Source organism: Pristiophorus japonicus, chromosome 4, assembly GCF_044704955.1.
Source record: "Pristiophorus japonicus isolate sPriJap1 chromosome 4, sPriJap1.hap1, whole genome shotgun sequence".
Classification (NCBI taxonomy): Eukaryota; Metazoa; Chordata; class Chondrichthyes; family Pristiophoridae; genus Pristiophorus; species Pristiophorus japonicus.
Window position 1 is genome coordinate 86,706,779 of NC_091980.1, and position 15,392 is coordinate 86,722,170.

Consider the following 15,392-nt stretch of genomic DNA (forward strand, 5'->3'; position numbering starts at 1 on the left):
TCCAAGTCCATCTAGAAGCTGCTTTGTTGTCTTTAGAAGAGTTCAAAAAGTGCGCCAGATCTGAGTGAATCAAGATATTTATCCACCATACATAAGCCATCATCGTCTGTAGTACCTTGTCGGAGGACAGCCACGACACCCACTCCAAAAAAGCAAAGAGTGAGCCTGTGTGGCGTATTCCAACGCGCTAAACCAAAACAACATGCTGTTTCTCAAAGTGTGTCTTGCAATTAGTGGGCCCGAGAGGTACAGTCTCGATTTCGAGAAGCCAATAAAGGACTCCATTGTGTTGTTGTTTAGTTGCCGGGGAGCCTGGAGCGCTAAGCCACGATCCGATTGGCCGCCGCCAAGGGTGTGTCACTCGCCCTGGACACACTTCTGTGGAAGTGAAACTCCAGCAGAGTCCGCGGCATTTTAACTCGTCCCGTTTGGAGAGAATGATCGCAAGCCTTGAAATACACTCCGAACTCGTCGTTAAAAAAATGTCTGCACTGCTTCTCTGTTGCGGATACACCAAGACTGTGTCCCCTGTTCCAAATCTAAGCCGCTCCATATCAGGTTATAGAGTCATAGCACAGAAGGAAGCCATTCGGCCCGTCGAGCCCGTGCCGGCTCTCTGCAAGAACACCTCAGCTAGTCCCACTCCCCCGCCCTTTCCCAATTAAAAATGAATTTTAATTTTGCACGATAGTCTTTCAAAGATTTTCGACAGCAACAACATAACTTTTATCAATATCAGTATAAATGCGCTTTATACCTAAATTGCAATCATTCATTTCACATCACATTCGGTTTGCACGAAGTATATAGATTAGAATTTTACATAAGACTGTCCGATTTATACAACAAGTGAGCCGATCGGACTCATTTTGATAATTGCCATATTGGCATATTGAAGAAAATAAAATAATCTTGGTAAATATTCACTTTTTGACTCATTGGCGCTTCAAGTAAAAGGTTGAAACTTGAGTGTTATTGCCGTTTCAGTTTTTAATCAGCTCGATCGATAGCATTTAGATACCCATTAAGAACTGACAAAAGTTAATCTATTCAGTTACTGTCGGTCAGCAATAGCTATTTTCTGCATTAACCGTTACCCACTATCAATGCTCTGTATCGGCACTTTCAGATTGCACAGATGAATGTATTTCCATTATATGGCTATAATAATTAAACAATGTAATTAGATGCGAGATATCCGTGGATGAGATATGTTTCTAAAACAGCTTTACGTAAAATATTCGTGTATAAATATATGATAAAACATTTATATCCAAAAAACAAGTCTGCTGACACGTACATTATTTTCTACACCTGTTGGTTTATTTAAAATGTAAATATTTATAAAATTCAAACATCAATGGTTTATTCACAGGAAGATCATTAACACACTCTGCTGACTGGATAGACATGAGCCACAAGGTTTAATAACATCTGCAAGACACATGTTGACCACTGCCAGACAAAAAGCACTTAGTAATATAACGGTCAGCTACTGTTTATCAATAGTACATTGTTTATGTGGTCCTATGCTAAATACGTGATTGCATGTGTCAAGAAACGAAAATATTTATGACATATACCATATTAGAAATATTTAATGGACTCCCACACAAACCAGAAATAGCAGCACATACTCGTTGCATGCAACACGGCTCACAACAGCGTTAGTCAGTGATAATATTAAAAATATATATTTTTATATGTTCAAGAGGACATGTGCCCAGACTGAAATGTATACAAATGTTTCCTTTATCCCAGTCACATGGCCAGCTTTGCAGATCTCTGAAGAATCCTTTCTGTCTGTTCTCTGAATGGAGCAGCTGTTGATGGATGAATGATGTAACTCCTGCCAGAAATTACTAGTGCCTCTCGCGTCTCTATGGTTTCAGCCTGGCGGCATTTACTACAAAGTACAGAACAAATGGGGTGGGACAGGATGCTGCCTTTTAGCACGGGCTTCATTGCACAAGACCCTGTCGCTTATTTCGCTAGGTTTTGTTTTTCTATATCCGGAACAGCTCTTAGGTTATTACATTTACGCTGTACAAGCTAAATATGCATACATACATAATAGTTATATATATTATACAGAGTGTATATATACATATTGTCTTCACTTTCTCCATGCATTCAATCCAATGCAGTAGAAAAGCTGACTGTCGTCTCATTTTCGCAGTATGTCGCCTACAAGTGATCAGCTGCATAAATGGCCAAACTTAGGGAGAGCGCAGATACTATACCGGGGCGGTGCATTCATGCGGCGGAACTTCGCAGCACACTCGCACGTACAGTCAAGTCCTGCCACATAGGTGAGAGACAGCGCGGCTTCAACTACACAAAGATTCCGCTTGCGTTCCTTTGTCTCTGGCGCTGCGGGACCCGTGTGTGTGAAGCTGCCCTTCACAAGAGTTAAAACAGCCATAAAACGGGGGACTGGGACGATCCCTTGTTGGTTAACATAACAGGGACCAGTGAAAGCATGGAGTACGCTGCCTGAAAGGCTGGTGGAAGCAGATTCAATAGTAACTTTCAAAAAGGAATTTGATAAATTCTTGAAAAGGGAACGGGAACAGTTGCAGGGCTACAGGGAAAGAGCAGGGGAGTGGGACTAAACTGGACAGCTCTGTCAAAGAGCCGGCACAAGCACGATGGACCGAATGGCCTCATTCTGTGCTGTCTGATTCTATTATAAAGCCGGGACCTGAAAACAGTCAGACACTTTAAGAAGTACGGTTATCTGTTCCAAGGGCCGTCAAACTCACATTGACTGGGTGGGAGAGTCTGCCTGTGAATTTACAGCAGATATCATTCTTCCTGCTGCTGGAAGCGAACTAGAGCGCTGCTTAAACATGGTAGCACGTGCCCCTGTTGTGATCTTACAAACGTGTGCGGAAAGTTGCTGGGATCACCTTTCACTTCTCCCCACCAAGGTCCCAGCGTGGAATCCGCGTAGTACTGGCCTTGCGCCTCCCATCCTGATTTGTCAAACTTGGGCATGGTTTCTGAGCGCCTGATTGGCCCGAGCCAATGACAACACCTGCTTCTTGCCTTCATTCAAGTGACAGAAACGCCAGGGGCTACGGTTCTGGTATATTTAGTCACCCCGCTCGCTCCTTCTCTCTCGATTTCTATTCAGATACCGGAGGCGACTGAAGCAACGAGCCCCTCGTGTGATCCGTCACAAGCGCTTTTCCTGCACTGCTCCTGGCCCCGGCCCTCGCAGCGATGTACTCAGTCATGTTAGCGAGTGCACTGACCATCCTGCTGGTTTTTATACCGCCTCATCTCGTTCTTGGAACGGACGAGGCCGATTTACCGGAAAACCACCACGAACGGGACAAATTGACCAACCAGCAAAAAGCTCGTCTTTCGTTACAGAATACAGGTATGTGGTCCGAGACAGTAAACGGTGCCCGTGCTGTGTTCGTCTGCAATCTTATTCGGTTTGTGCTTTGGATCATTAATACATTTAATAAGGATTGGGTTCTCCATATGCGCAAATGGAAGTCAATCGCAAAATTGTTGAATGAGACACGTAATAGTGTGATTAAACCCATCTCAAATTTGCCTCACTTTTGATTTTCACCCGGGTAACTCTAAATGAGCGGAACTGAAACGCAATTGAAATTGACTGTAGGCACCGTTTGAAACGAGAAATGATCAAGAGAACGTGATGCAAGCGCAGTATTTTCAGCATTCCGGTGGCCGAATTGACCAGGGAAAAACGAGCAGTTTAAGTGGCTCGGGATAAATTATTTATAAACCCCATTCCAAAGTAGTAAAGCACGACTGTGGAGTATAGCGCGATGCAATTCCAATGGACCATTGTCCCATGGGCTGATTGCATTGTATCACATTGGGAAGACTCCGTGTCGACAGCCACGCACACCTCGTTAGCATATTAACCCCTTGAGAACCTGCGGGGAGGAGAGTGGGCGCTTGCTTGCACGTTTAGGCACGGGGGTGGGGGAGGAAGAAGCAACATCAACACAGGTTCCGGAAACCAAAAAGAAACAATCACTTGCCTGAAACTAACTAGGCGTTTAAAAGAAAACAGAAGTTCAAATAAACTTAGACAGGTTCCAACTGGTGGCAACTGTGTGTCAGCGAGAGTGGCAGAAGCATAGAGGAGAGTAAAGAGACGTTGGGTGTCCATTGACAGCAGAGCACCCGTGGCTCGGTAAGCGGGAACTGGTAACAAATCGAGCAACAGAAAGCGGCAGAGATAAATAGTTCTTGCGGCTTGAAGATGTGAGCTGGGGCTGCTTTTCACGCGCAACAAAATAAAAACGGCGAAATACTTGGCTGATAACTCTCGTTCCACCAAAGCCCCAATCATGTTCCCTAAACTTTCCATCCGCTGACAAGACAAATGCACACAATCAGATCATCCACGCGGCAAATTAGCTTTATATCCGAGATAAACGCCACCTCTGACACTTGCAACGGAACATATACAGATTCACTTCATTATTTGATATCGCCGGGCATAAATAAAAAGGTTGAACTTGCATTTATATAGCGCCTTTCACGACCTGCGGACATCCCGAAGCGCTTAACAGCCAACACAGTACCTTTTGAAGTGCAGTCCTAAATGGTGTGAAATGCCGAGCAACCAGTTTTTTTAAAATTGTTGGTCTCTTTTCACGTCTTTGTTTCTAGCTGAAATACAGCACTGCCTGGTGAACACCGGCGACGTTGGATGTGGTGTTTTTGAATGTTTTGAAAACAACTCCTGCGAAATCCATGGACCACATGACATATGCTTAACTTTCCTACACAACGCTGGGAAGTTTGATGCCCAGGTAATGAAACCAAAGAGAAAGAAAGTCAAATCAATAAAGGGTGACCTGTAATTCCTCTCCCACCAAACACATTTATCAGTGTAAATTAATTAAACTGTATTTACACAGCCATATTACAAATTATGTTCTTCCAATCTGTCCAAGGTGATTTTTATATATTAAAGTTACTCTGAAGTGTATGGCTTGTGGCCCACCCAAACACCTAACGTAAGCTTTTATTCGTGTAAGTTAATGCAACTGTATTTTTACAACAACGTTACAAGTTATATTCTTAAAATCTGTCCAGGGCAAATCTTTTATTAAAGATACTCTGAAGTGTATGGCTCATGGACTGAGAATAAAATTCAGCTGCATCAGTCGCAAATGCTCCACTATCCAGGAGATGGTGTCTCAGCTGCAGCAAGAGTGCTACCTCAAACATGACCTCTGTTCCACTGCCAAGGACAACATTAATGTGGTCGTGGAGATGATTCACATTCGACATCTGCTTTCAAAAGGGTAAGTAGTAAAGGAGGTTGCCTACGATTTGCTTACTCTGGAACATACAATCGTACAGAGTAGGATTTGCATCACGTTATACAGCCTTGTGTAAATATTTCTGGGCAAAATAATACTGTTCTGTGTATTCTACTCAAGGACCGCACAGATAAGGCAAGCACAGAGTAGGTAACGTTCTTTAAAAGGTCATGGGAAACACATTCAGCACATATTCAGAGAATGGTTGTCATTTTTAATAATAGATACAGATGGATTTATGTTTATACATCTTAAATATGGGTTTGGTTAAAAAAAATAGGAAATTTGTTTACCTGTTATGCTGGTCAGATAAAATTAGCTGCACTAAAATGACCATAAGGCATTAATAGTAGGAGAGAATATTGCCATAATGAAAAATATTATTAATAAATAATCTTAAGCAATGTTGACCTAAGAATGAGTTTGTACCACACATTGCTGTCACAGAAAATTGGGTTCTCATTTTCTCCACTGAAGTAAATTGAAAGCTGAAATGAGAAGTATAAGAGAATACAATGGAGCGTGCCGTAATTAATCTCTGGTTCATTTTTATTTCATGATTAAGAGTTCTTAAGTTTAAGATATTTTATAGTTGTATTTCATATGAAGGACACAGCAGATAACCCCCCCCCCCCCCCCCACCCGCCTCCCAGAAGATTTGGAGTTATTTTGATTATCAAAACCTCTTGAATATATTATTTATATTTTGACTAACCTTTGCAGATTAAAAAATCTACAGCAAGTGGATATTTTGTTGAACTTCATCCCACAAATAAGAACTGCAAACTATCGCCCTATGTCAGTAAAGACAATTGAATAACAATAAGTGATTATTTTGCAACTGCCATATGTAAAGTTAGATATATAGGATCACAAATGCAGTCAGTTCAAGAAAAATAATTTGTGGCATGTTATACTTTATTTGAATTGTAGTTAAAATTTTCAAAATTGCGTAATAATCAAACCTACAAATCAGAACGTCCCAGGTATGATCCCCAGTCAATGCTGAATCACCAGGGGCACCATTTTACGTCCATCAATACAGTAATTCAGGCTTGTGAAGGATACAAATCTCTCTTGACTTCAGTTGTCTCGAATGGAAAATGTATACATGTATGGACATTTGTTAAGAGTAGGAGCTCAGTTGTTATTTTTAAATTGAGAAAGCAAGGTGAAAATCCAAGGCTCAAATACAGGAAACCACCAGTGCTGAAAAGAATAAAAAAGAGATGAGGTAAAGCAAGAAGTAGCAGTTAGGTAATGTCTGAGTTATAGGCTAACGCAGCATAGACTGGCGATCACACCTGGAACCTTCTGGTTTGTATGGTTCAAAAATACACTGGGCCTTTACTCAGAACGACATTGGGGAGCTTTCATTTTGAAAATTTGGGAATAGTTTTAACTTTGGGAGATGGTGTAAAATGGATGATATCGAATTGGCTTCCCAATTTACAGCCCTCGCAATTTCCCCTTCGTTGACTTCGATGGAATGGAAAATAAGGCCTGATGTTTAATGGATGGCTAATTTGATCTCACCCATTTTACACCATTGCCAAAGTTGAAAATTGGGTCTTAAAAGTCTAAAGATTAAAGAAAGAAATATTGAGAGAGATGAGAAGTTCCAAGTTTAGGATATTGGAAAAGAATGAATTAGATTAGGAAACTGTGAAATAAATCTGGATTTCAAGACAGGGGAATTAGGGAGGAGAAAGATAAGATATTGATGTATTCAACTTAGAGAGAACGGGAGAGATGCTAATTGAACAGAGAGAAAGAGAGAGAGAAGGAAAGTTGTACTTTAGAGAAGTTTTGGAGGTTAAAAGGTGAGAAAGGGATTGCTTATCAAATGAGAAGCTATTTCATGAATCCTGTCCAATAGTGTGGAAGAGGTGCTAGAAGAAACCTAAGATTTAGGAGCGGTATTGAAGCCTTGGTCATACATTTATATAGAGAGCTCCTGAGCAGGAAAGAAGCAATTGATATGAAGGAGGAAACAAAGCTGCTTGGAGGCAACTTGAGAAATTAAGAATTTCTAAATTGAGGTTAGAGGAGACAGTGAGACCAAAATATTGATATGAAGAAGAAATAAGGGTAGAATATTCAAAGCTAAGGCTAATAATTGTTGGTTAGACTTCCGAGAGACATTTCTTGGATATTAAGTTGACCATGAACAGGCAGAAAAATCTAGTCAAAAGAAACTGTAATTGAAGAATTAAAAAAATATGATTTAGATTGCTTCACTGGGTGCATGGAGGAGATAAAAATGCTGTGATTCAATCATTGAACTGTTAGAAAGCTAGAGGTTGTGTGCACTGAAGCTATGTGATCTGAGGTAGAGTGGCATCATTAGCGTAAGAATGGATAGGGTTGGATAATGATTGGAGGAGGGATTCAGTTACTGAATTGAGAAAGTATTATGATACCCTATCAATTCAGATAATTCACCAACATTCTCTATGCTAACACACGAAGAATGGGCTCTTGAGCAAGATACATATGATGGATTCTCATAGGGTAAAAATTACTGTGGTGATATTAATGGGAAAATGCTTAATGCATTTATATAACATTCATTTACCAATTCTTGCAACAGAGATGTTAACCTAGTTATTTGGATGTTCTACCTACATACTACATTACCGGTATATTAAATTATGATTATTTTTGAAAATGTCAATTTTCAAAAATCCAACATATTTTTTCTTGACCCATATTAGATATATAAATGGGCTAATTTTTGCTTATTCACAGTCAATGGATGGAAAATGATAGATTTACCAACTCAAACATGACATAGGGCTAGAAATTGGTCTTTTGGTGATAGCAGATTTTTTCCAGCATTTTTTGCCAAAAATACCGTTATTTTTTAAAGGGGTAAAATTGGCAACAAAATGCGCCCAACGGTAAAAATCAACGTTGCACGAGGACTCGCCAACTTTAGCCCGAGGCCGATTACCACTAAAAAGACAGGCCCTGGGAGGAAGGAAAACACACATAAAAAATTGCAAGAAACAAAAAATTAAAAAATCACAAAACATTTACAAGACCCTTAACTAAGTAATCGCTGCAAAAGAATTAAAAAATAAAAACTTTAACTTACTTTTTTGCAGATCTTCATACCACTGTTTGAGGCTGCAACGCAGCTTTTTACCTGCCGTTTTTTTAAATCCTAACTACGGCCATTTTTAAGCGGGCGCATTTTATTTGGTGTTGCACTCCGGCGGTCCACTTTTCAGCGGTATTGCAAAAGCGCCAGCGCGCAACTTTGGCCAATTTAGGTGAGTACCTTTTACCGTCAAAAAAGGCGAAATATCGCCGAAAAAACGGGCACAAGGCTGGTCAATTTCTAGCCCTTAATGTTCGTGTTGAATTTTGTTCAACCAGGACCATTTTAAACTCTACAATTAAAAGAAAAACTAAGTGTAATAAACAAGTTCAGTCTCCTAAAATTCTCCATCTCCTAGTGTGGAGAGTATTTATATTAGAAAATTAAACGTATGCTCATATATAATTTTTTTTTCCAAAAAAAGGTCATACCTGGAGTTTATAAAGGCTCTGTTCCGTTGTCATGAAGATGTTATGGAAGCTGTAAAGAAAAGTGTGAGATCCCGATTTGGACAGAACCTTGAATTTCTAAGACAGATCTTGCAAGAGGATTCCTGCTCTTCTCGCAAACAGGCTGATCAAGTCACCCCGACAACAGCAGCTCCTGACAAAAAACAAGGGGACAGCCGTAAGAGCCACAAGGGTAGTGCAGATATAAACTATCTTGAGAATGACAGGGAGAATGCTAGGAGCCCTAAAGGAGAAAAGGAGAAAAGTGGAAAAATTCACCCGAATGCCCATGCACGTGCCCGAGGTGCTGGTCAGGCCTCACGGAGAATAACCGAGGAGCGTGCTCATATTGGTGATGCCATAGAGTTATCAGATATCAGAAGGTGAAAGGCCATTAATCATAAGGACTTTCCATGCACCCATTTCCTTATTATGGACATTCCAACACGCATACCCTAGTATGGGATTTGTGCGACTTGCAAAATATTCTGGGAATTGTAGTTCACCTCAGCAGTCAGTTTCCCTACTTCACTTAAACTCAAAAAAACCTACAATCCTAGAATGCAGTGCAACATATATCCCATAATCACTGTACTTGAAACTTAACATTATATCAATTGTCTCACTCAACAAACCACCTCAGCATGCATGAAAGTTTCCTTTTTAATTTAAAAACAAAATCAGAACACCTTTATTTCAGGATAAAATCTTTATCATTAGATACTTCTTGGGTAATTTTGTACAAGGCAAAGCTTTTTGTGAAGGTCTATATGTTCGTCTACTGATTACATTTATTCTATATTGTAAATATTTAACATTACTATTTATTGTAGTTTCTGTATCAACAATATACCTGTTGGCTAAGATAAATTAAACTATTTCATTTCCTGTGCTGTACATATTCATATCACTAGTGAGTTTTCCTATGCAACTTATTGTAATTTTATATCATTCTATAATTTTATTGGTAGTTGTTAATTATTTATTAAACACCTTATTCAAGTCTAACAACAATTGCATCTTTATTGATAGTTTTAACTAGAATACCATTAAATCACATTGTTATCTACCAATTATTTAGTGAAGTTATCCTTTCTGTCTCAGAAATATGATACTGACAAATTATACCAATGATTAGTAAATTGGAAAAAATATATATTGTGTAGCATTAAATGAACTATTTCTTGTCACCAAACTTTCATTGTATGTATAACTGCACATCTATTTAATTTTCAATTTACACTGCAAAATCATCTTCTGATAAAAAAAATCTGTCCTTCGATCACAATTTATTTACAGAGATTTTGCTTTACTTTGTTTAGTTGATATAGCCGACTTAAGTTACACTTTTTATTTGCTACAATCTGTTATTCAATGCCAGACTGTTTCCTTCTGTCCTACCACAAATGGCTGTAGAAAGATAACCACTTTTGAATGATACGGTTAGGTGGTTGATGTGCAACAATTGGGACCCAATGTATCTATGTCTATAGGCGTCAAAGATACATGAACCATCCAATATGACCATTTTAGAATAGTCTTAAAAGATGTGACTTTACTTTCGATGGTGGTGCCCATAATAAGAACTCTGTAACTGCTTGACTTGACAGTAGAAAACTTTATTTCACATTCAAATGATCAAGGCAATAGGTTTTGTTGCTCTGATCAGATATGAAAAAACTATACTATCCAATACAATGTCCAGATATAAAACTTCGTAAGTTTAACTTGCTACACAATGTAGTTTCATCACAAAGATGAAATCCATGTTATGAGTTGCCAAAAGTTTCTGCAGGAAATAAGTACACCTGTTTCTAGGCATGTGCATGGATTGAGCGTACCCTTCCAGAAGACGCCACAAGATAACTCAGTTTGCATTGCCCTTGTTTAGTTATTTTACAAGTTGCCCTAAAATGGTTCTTTTTTGTTTCATTTTCTAAAGGAATCTATTTGATGCACCATTCAAAATGTAGATCAACCTAGAATATTCATTTAAAAGCTTGGTACAATATATAAATAGTTTATGGGCTAATAGACCATTACAGTGGTTAATGTTCCTTATAAAATTGTGAGAAATGCCTGTGCTTTTCATAACTAAAAATATATAAAGCCCTAAGTCCTCAAAACAGGAACTTGATCCCCTTTCACTTGATTAGAGTGCAGCCTGCTAGCTAGCAGTTCTGTTTCACTACCTTATAAGGCACACCTGGATGATAAGTCATACAATATAATCCTTATTGTAAAATGATGTAACCACTGTCCTCCATTATTAGATTAGCGCCTTCATTTGACGTGAGGATTATATTATTGTATTTTGTTCTCAGCCTGTCATTGACAGCCATGTTTTGTTTTATTTGGAATGTTTTCTGCATGCCTCTTTGTATTCTTCCTGTTAAAGTTACTGCTATTTAGTGAAAAGTGTATAGTTACCCTGTCTTTGTGAACAATATATTGTAAAGAGAAAACAATAAATGTAAAATTGCAGTTGAAAGTACTTCTGCACCTCAGCTGGTGGTAAAAGTATACACTGTGCACCATATGGACTTAAAAAAGTGACAGTAATCCTTGTTCTGATCAGTTATATAATTTACAGCACAGTCACTTCCTTACAACCAGATGCTATACCACCAGAGTTAAATGAAATATTCTTCAAGTCTGGAAATTTATTTTGAAGCACAACTTAATTATGATGAAAAATCCAAGAGTTAAATGAAATATTCTAAAATGTGACAATTCTAGAGTTCTTCAACGGTCTTAGATTGCAGAAAGATGTTAGCGCTTGTGTACATTGTGACATTATTTATTCTGTTTTATTCAAAAAACACAGAATTATCCTTACTTAAAGGGTAATTATAACTAGTAGTACACTTTTTAGAAGACTGAATTTATGAGGAGTTAACTTTTAACCTTTAGACCACGAACAGGTCCAAGGAAATTCCAGTTTTCCTGCATCATTTTTAAGTTTTCAGCTCAGAGGCTGAAAAATGCTAATATCACAGTAATACAATTAATCAAATTTCAGGAGTAGATTTAATACTAAAACCCTAAACCAATTAATAAACACAAACAATTGCATAGATAAAAATAATTTCAAAATACGTTTACTGCTTACCCAATCCTTTTTCCTAATTTACTCTTCCCCATTTTGTTTAAACAAAAATATTGTGGTCAAAATCAATTAAAAAAATTTTTTTTTAAAAAGGGCATTAAAGTAAATGAGATTTTGTAACTCTTTACGAAGGCTGTTTTGCACCAAGATTCACTTTTCAACTTTTTGTTCCAACTAAGAGAAAAATGAGCACCCTCCACTGAAATTAAAAGAGAGCAAGGGAGTGGAATGATTTTGTGTTCGTCTTCACGTGGGAATTTAGTATTTTTGAATTATTTTTATTTATAAATAATTAAGCCAACTCTTTTTTGCTGCATGCCAATGATTCAATTAGCTGAGCTCTGATTGCTGATTTTGATGGTTAGAAGTTGGTTTTGGTAAAGAAACAGAAGTGATTACATCAGAGAACTAGCAGGTTTAACATATGTGCTCTTTGTTCTTATTCCGTGAATTGATCCAAGTTGTAGTCAATGCAGCTCATTGTACTATGTTTATAACTATAAAGGAGAGTAGCAAAAAACAAACTCGTGTTTGGTAAAGACAAATAAAATAGATTAACCTCTGAAAGTAGCATTCAACCCATTCTAAGTATATAACTTCAGTTAATGCCAAACTGCTACAAGGTCACTAAAACTCAAAGGGAAAAAAAAATTATTTATGCTCTTTGATGTTGGTACAGTGCCTAAAGCAGCTAGTGAGACTGTCACATTTATACACACATTGATTTGTAATTTCCAGCATTGTTATAAAAAGAGCTACCATTATATAACTGCCTTATACTATTAAATTGAGTTGTGATCAGCTTTAAACTAATCATTAGCTTCAGCAGCTACCTCAGTATCTTGAATTACTTCTTCTTTTGCTTCCAGTTGCCCCTTTGATACTGCAAAGACTAGTTTATAAACAGTAAAAACGTTAATAGAAAATGTTTATTTTTTATAGCACAATTAATTACAGTGAATACATCAATGCACTGCTCAAACAATTGTACTCGAGCATAAAATGGTGGGTTTTTTCCCCAAAGTGAACTATGTGGGAAGTCAGGGATGCATCCGGTGTCCCTGACAAGTACGTGTGCGGGAAGTACATCCGCCTGCAGCTCCAGATGGACCGCCCGCATTGCGGCACTGGAGCTGCGGGTGGATTTACTCTGGAGCATCCACGATGCTGAGAATGATGTGAATAGCACGTTTAGTGAGTTGGTCTTACCGCAGGTCAAGGGTACACAGCCAGATAGGGAATGGGTGACCAACAGGCAGGAAGAGCAGTGCAAGGAAGGTAGTGCAGGGGTCCCCTACGGTCATCCCCCTGCAAAACAGATACATCGTTTTGGATACTGTTGGGTGGGATAACTCATCAGCAGAGGGCAGCAGCAGCCAAGTCCATGGCAACATAGGTGGCTCTGCTGCCCAAGACGGCAGGAAAAAGAGTGGGAGAGCTATAGTGATAGGGGATTCAATTGTAAGGGGAATAGATAGACATTTCTGCGGCCGCAACTGAGACTCCAGGATGGTATGTTGCCTCCCTGGTGCAAGGGTCAAGGATGTCTCAGAGCGGGTGCAGGGCATTCTGAAAAGGGAGGGTGAACAGCCAGTTGTCATGGTGCATATAGGTACTAATGATATAGGTAAAAAACGGGATGAGGTCCCATGAGACGAATTTAGGGAGCTAGGAGCTAAATTAAAAAGTAGGACCACAAAAGTAGTAATCTCAGGATTGCTACCAGTGCCACATGCTAGTCAGAGTAGGAATCGCAGGATAGCTCAGATGACTACGTAGCTTAAGGAGTGGTGCAGGAGGGAGGGATTCAAATTCTTGGGACATTGGAACCGGTTCTGGGGGAGGTGGGACCAGTACAAACCGAACAGTCTGTACCTGGGCAGGACCGGAACCAATGTCCTAGGGGAAGTGTTTGCTAGTGCTGTTGGGAGGAGTTAAGCTAATATGACAGGGGGATGGGAACCTATGCAGGGAGACAGAGGGAAGTGGAATGGGGGCAGAAGCAAAAGATAGAAAGAAGAAAAGTAAAACTGGAGGGCAGAGAAACCTAAGGCAAAAAGCAAAAAGGGCCACATTACAGAAAAATTCTAAAGGGGCAAAGTGTGTTAGAAAGACAAGCCTGAAGGCTCTATCCCTGAATGTGAGGAGTATTCGGAATAAGGTGGACGAATTAACTGCGTAGATAGCAGTTAACGGATATGATGTAATTGGCATCACGGAGACATAGCTCTAGGGTGACCAAGGCTGGGAACTCAACATCCAGGGGTATTCAACATTTAGGAAGGATAGACAGAAAGGAAAAGGATGCGGGGTGGCATTGCTGGTTAAAGAGGAAATTAATGCAACAGTAAGAAAGGACATTAGTTTGGATGATGTGGAATCAGTATGGGTGGAGCTATGGAATACCAAAGGGCAGAAAACGCTAGTGGGAGTTGTGTACAGACCACCAAACAGTAGTAGTGAGGCTGGGGATAGCATCAAACAAGAAATTAGGGATGCATGCAATAAAGGTACAGCTAGGGGGGTAGTGCTGGACAGGCTAATGGGATTCAAGGTAGACAAGTCCCCTGGTCCTGATGAAATGCATCCCAGGGTATTAAAAGAGATGGCAGAAGTTATAGCAGATGCATTCGTTATAATCTACCAAAATTCTCTGGACTCTGGGGAGGTACCAGCGGATTGGAAAGCAGCTAATGTAACGCCTCTGTTTAAAAAAGGGGGGCAGACAAAAGGCAGGTAACTATAGGCCGGTTAGATTAACATCTGTAGTGGGGAAAATGCTTGAAACTATTAAGGAAGAAATAGCGGGACATCTAGAAAGGAATAGTGCAATCAAGCAGACGCAGCATGGATTCATGAAGGGGAAATCATGTTTAACTAATTTACTGGAATTCTTTGAGGATATAACGAGCATGGTGGATAGAGGTGTACCGATGGATGTGGTGTATTTAGATTTCCAAAAGGCATTCGATAAGGTGCCACACAAAAGGTTACTGCAGAAGATAGAGGTACGCGGAGTCAGAGGAAATGTATTAGCATGGATAGAGAATTGGCTGGCGAACAGAAAGCAGAGAGTCAGGATAAATGGGTCCTTTTCGGGGTGGAAATCGGTGGTTAGTGGTGTGCCACAAGGATCAGTGCTGGGACTGTTTACAATTTACATAGATGACCTGGAAGAGGGGACAGAATGTAGTGTAACAAAATTTGCAGATGACACAAAGATTAGTGGGAAAGCGGGTTGTGTAGAGGACACAGAGAGGCTGCAAAGAGATTTGGATAGGTTAAGCAAATGGGCTACGGTTTGGCAGATGGAATACAATGTCGGAAAGTTTGAGGTCATCCAGCTTGGGAAAAAAAACAGTAAAAGGGAATATTATTTGAATGGGGAGAAATTACAATATGCT

The 15,392-nt window shown here is 39.5% G+C and overlaps 1 protein-coding gene across 1 annotated transcript; it reads left to right on the forward strand.

Moving 5' to 3' along the window:
- Positions 1–3,046: 3,046 nt before the first annotated feature.
- Positions 3,047–11,386, forward strand: stc2a (stanniocalcin 2a). The gene is made up of 4 exons (XM_070878403.1): positions 3,047–3,388; positions 4,666–4,808; positions 5,095–5,306; positions 8,855–11,386. The coding sequence occupies exons 1-4, from the start codon at positions 3,229–3,231 to the stop codon at positions 9,264–9,266; spliced, it is 927 nt and encodes a 308-aa protein (XP_070734504.1). The 5' UTR covers positions 3,047–3,228; the 3' UTR covers positions 9,267–11,386.
- Positions 11,387–15,392: the final 4,006 nt, after the last annotated feature.

Bases quoted from the DNA above. Each gene is read 5' to 3' on its own strand.
- stc2a (XM_070878403.1), top strand. From the start codon at position 3,229: ATGTACTCAGTCATGTTAGCGAGTGCACTGACCATCCTGCTGGTTTTT. The intron at 3,389-4,665 runs GTATGTGGTCCG...CTTTGTTTCTAG, and splicing joins TCTTTCGTTACAGAATACAG to CTGAAATACAGCACTGCCTG. The intron at 5,307-8,854 runs GTAAGTAGTAAA...TTCCAAAAAAAG, and splicing joins CGACATCTGCTTTCAAAAGG to GTCATACCTGGAGTTTATAA.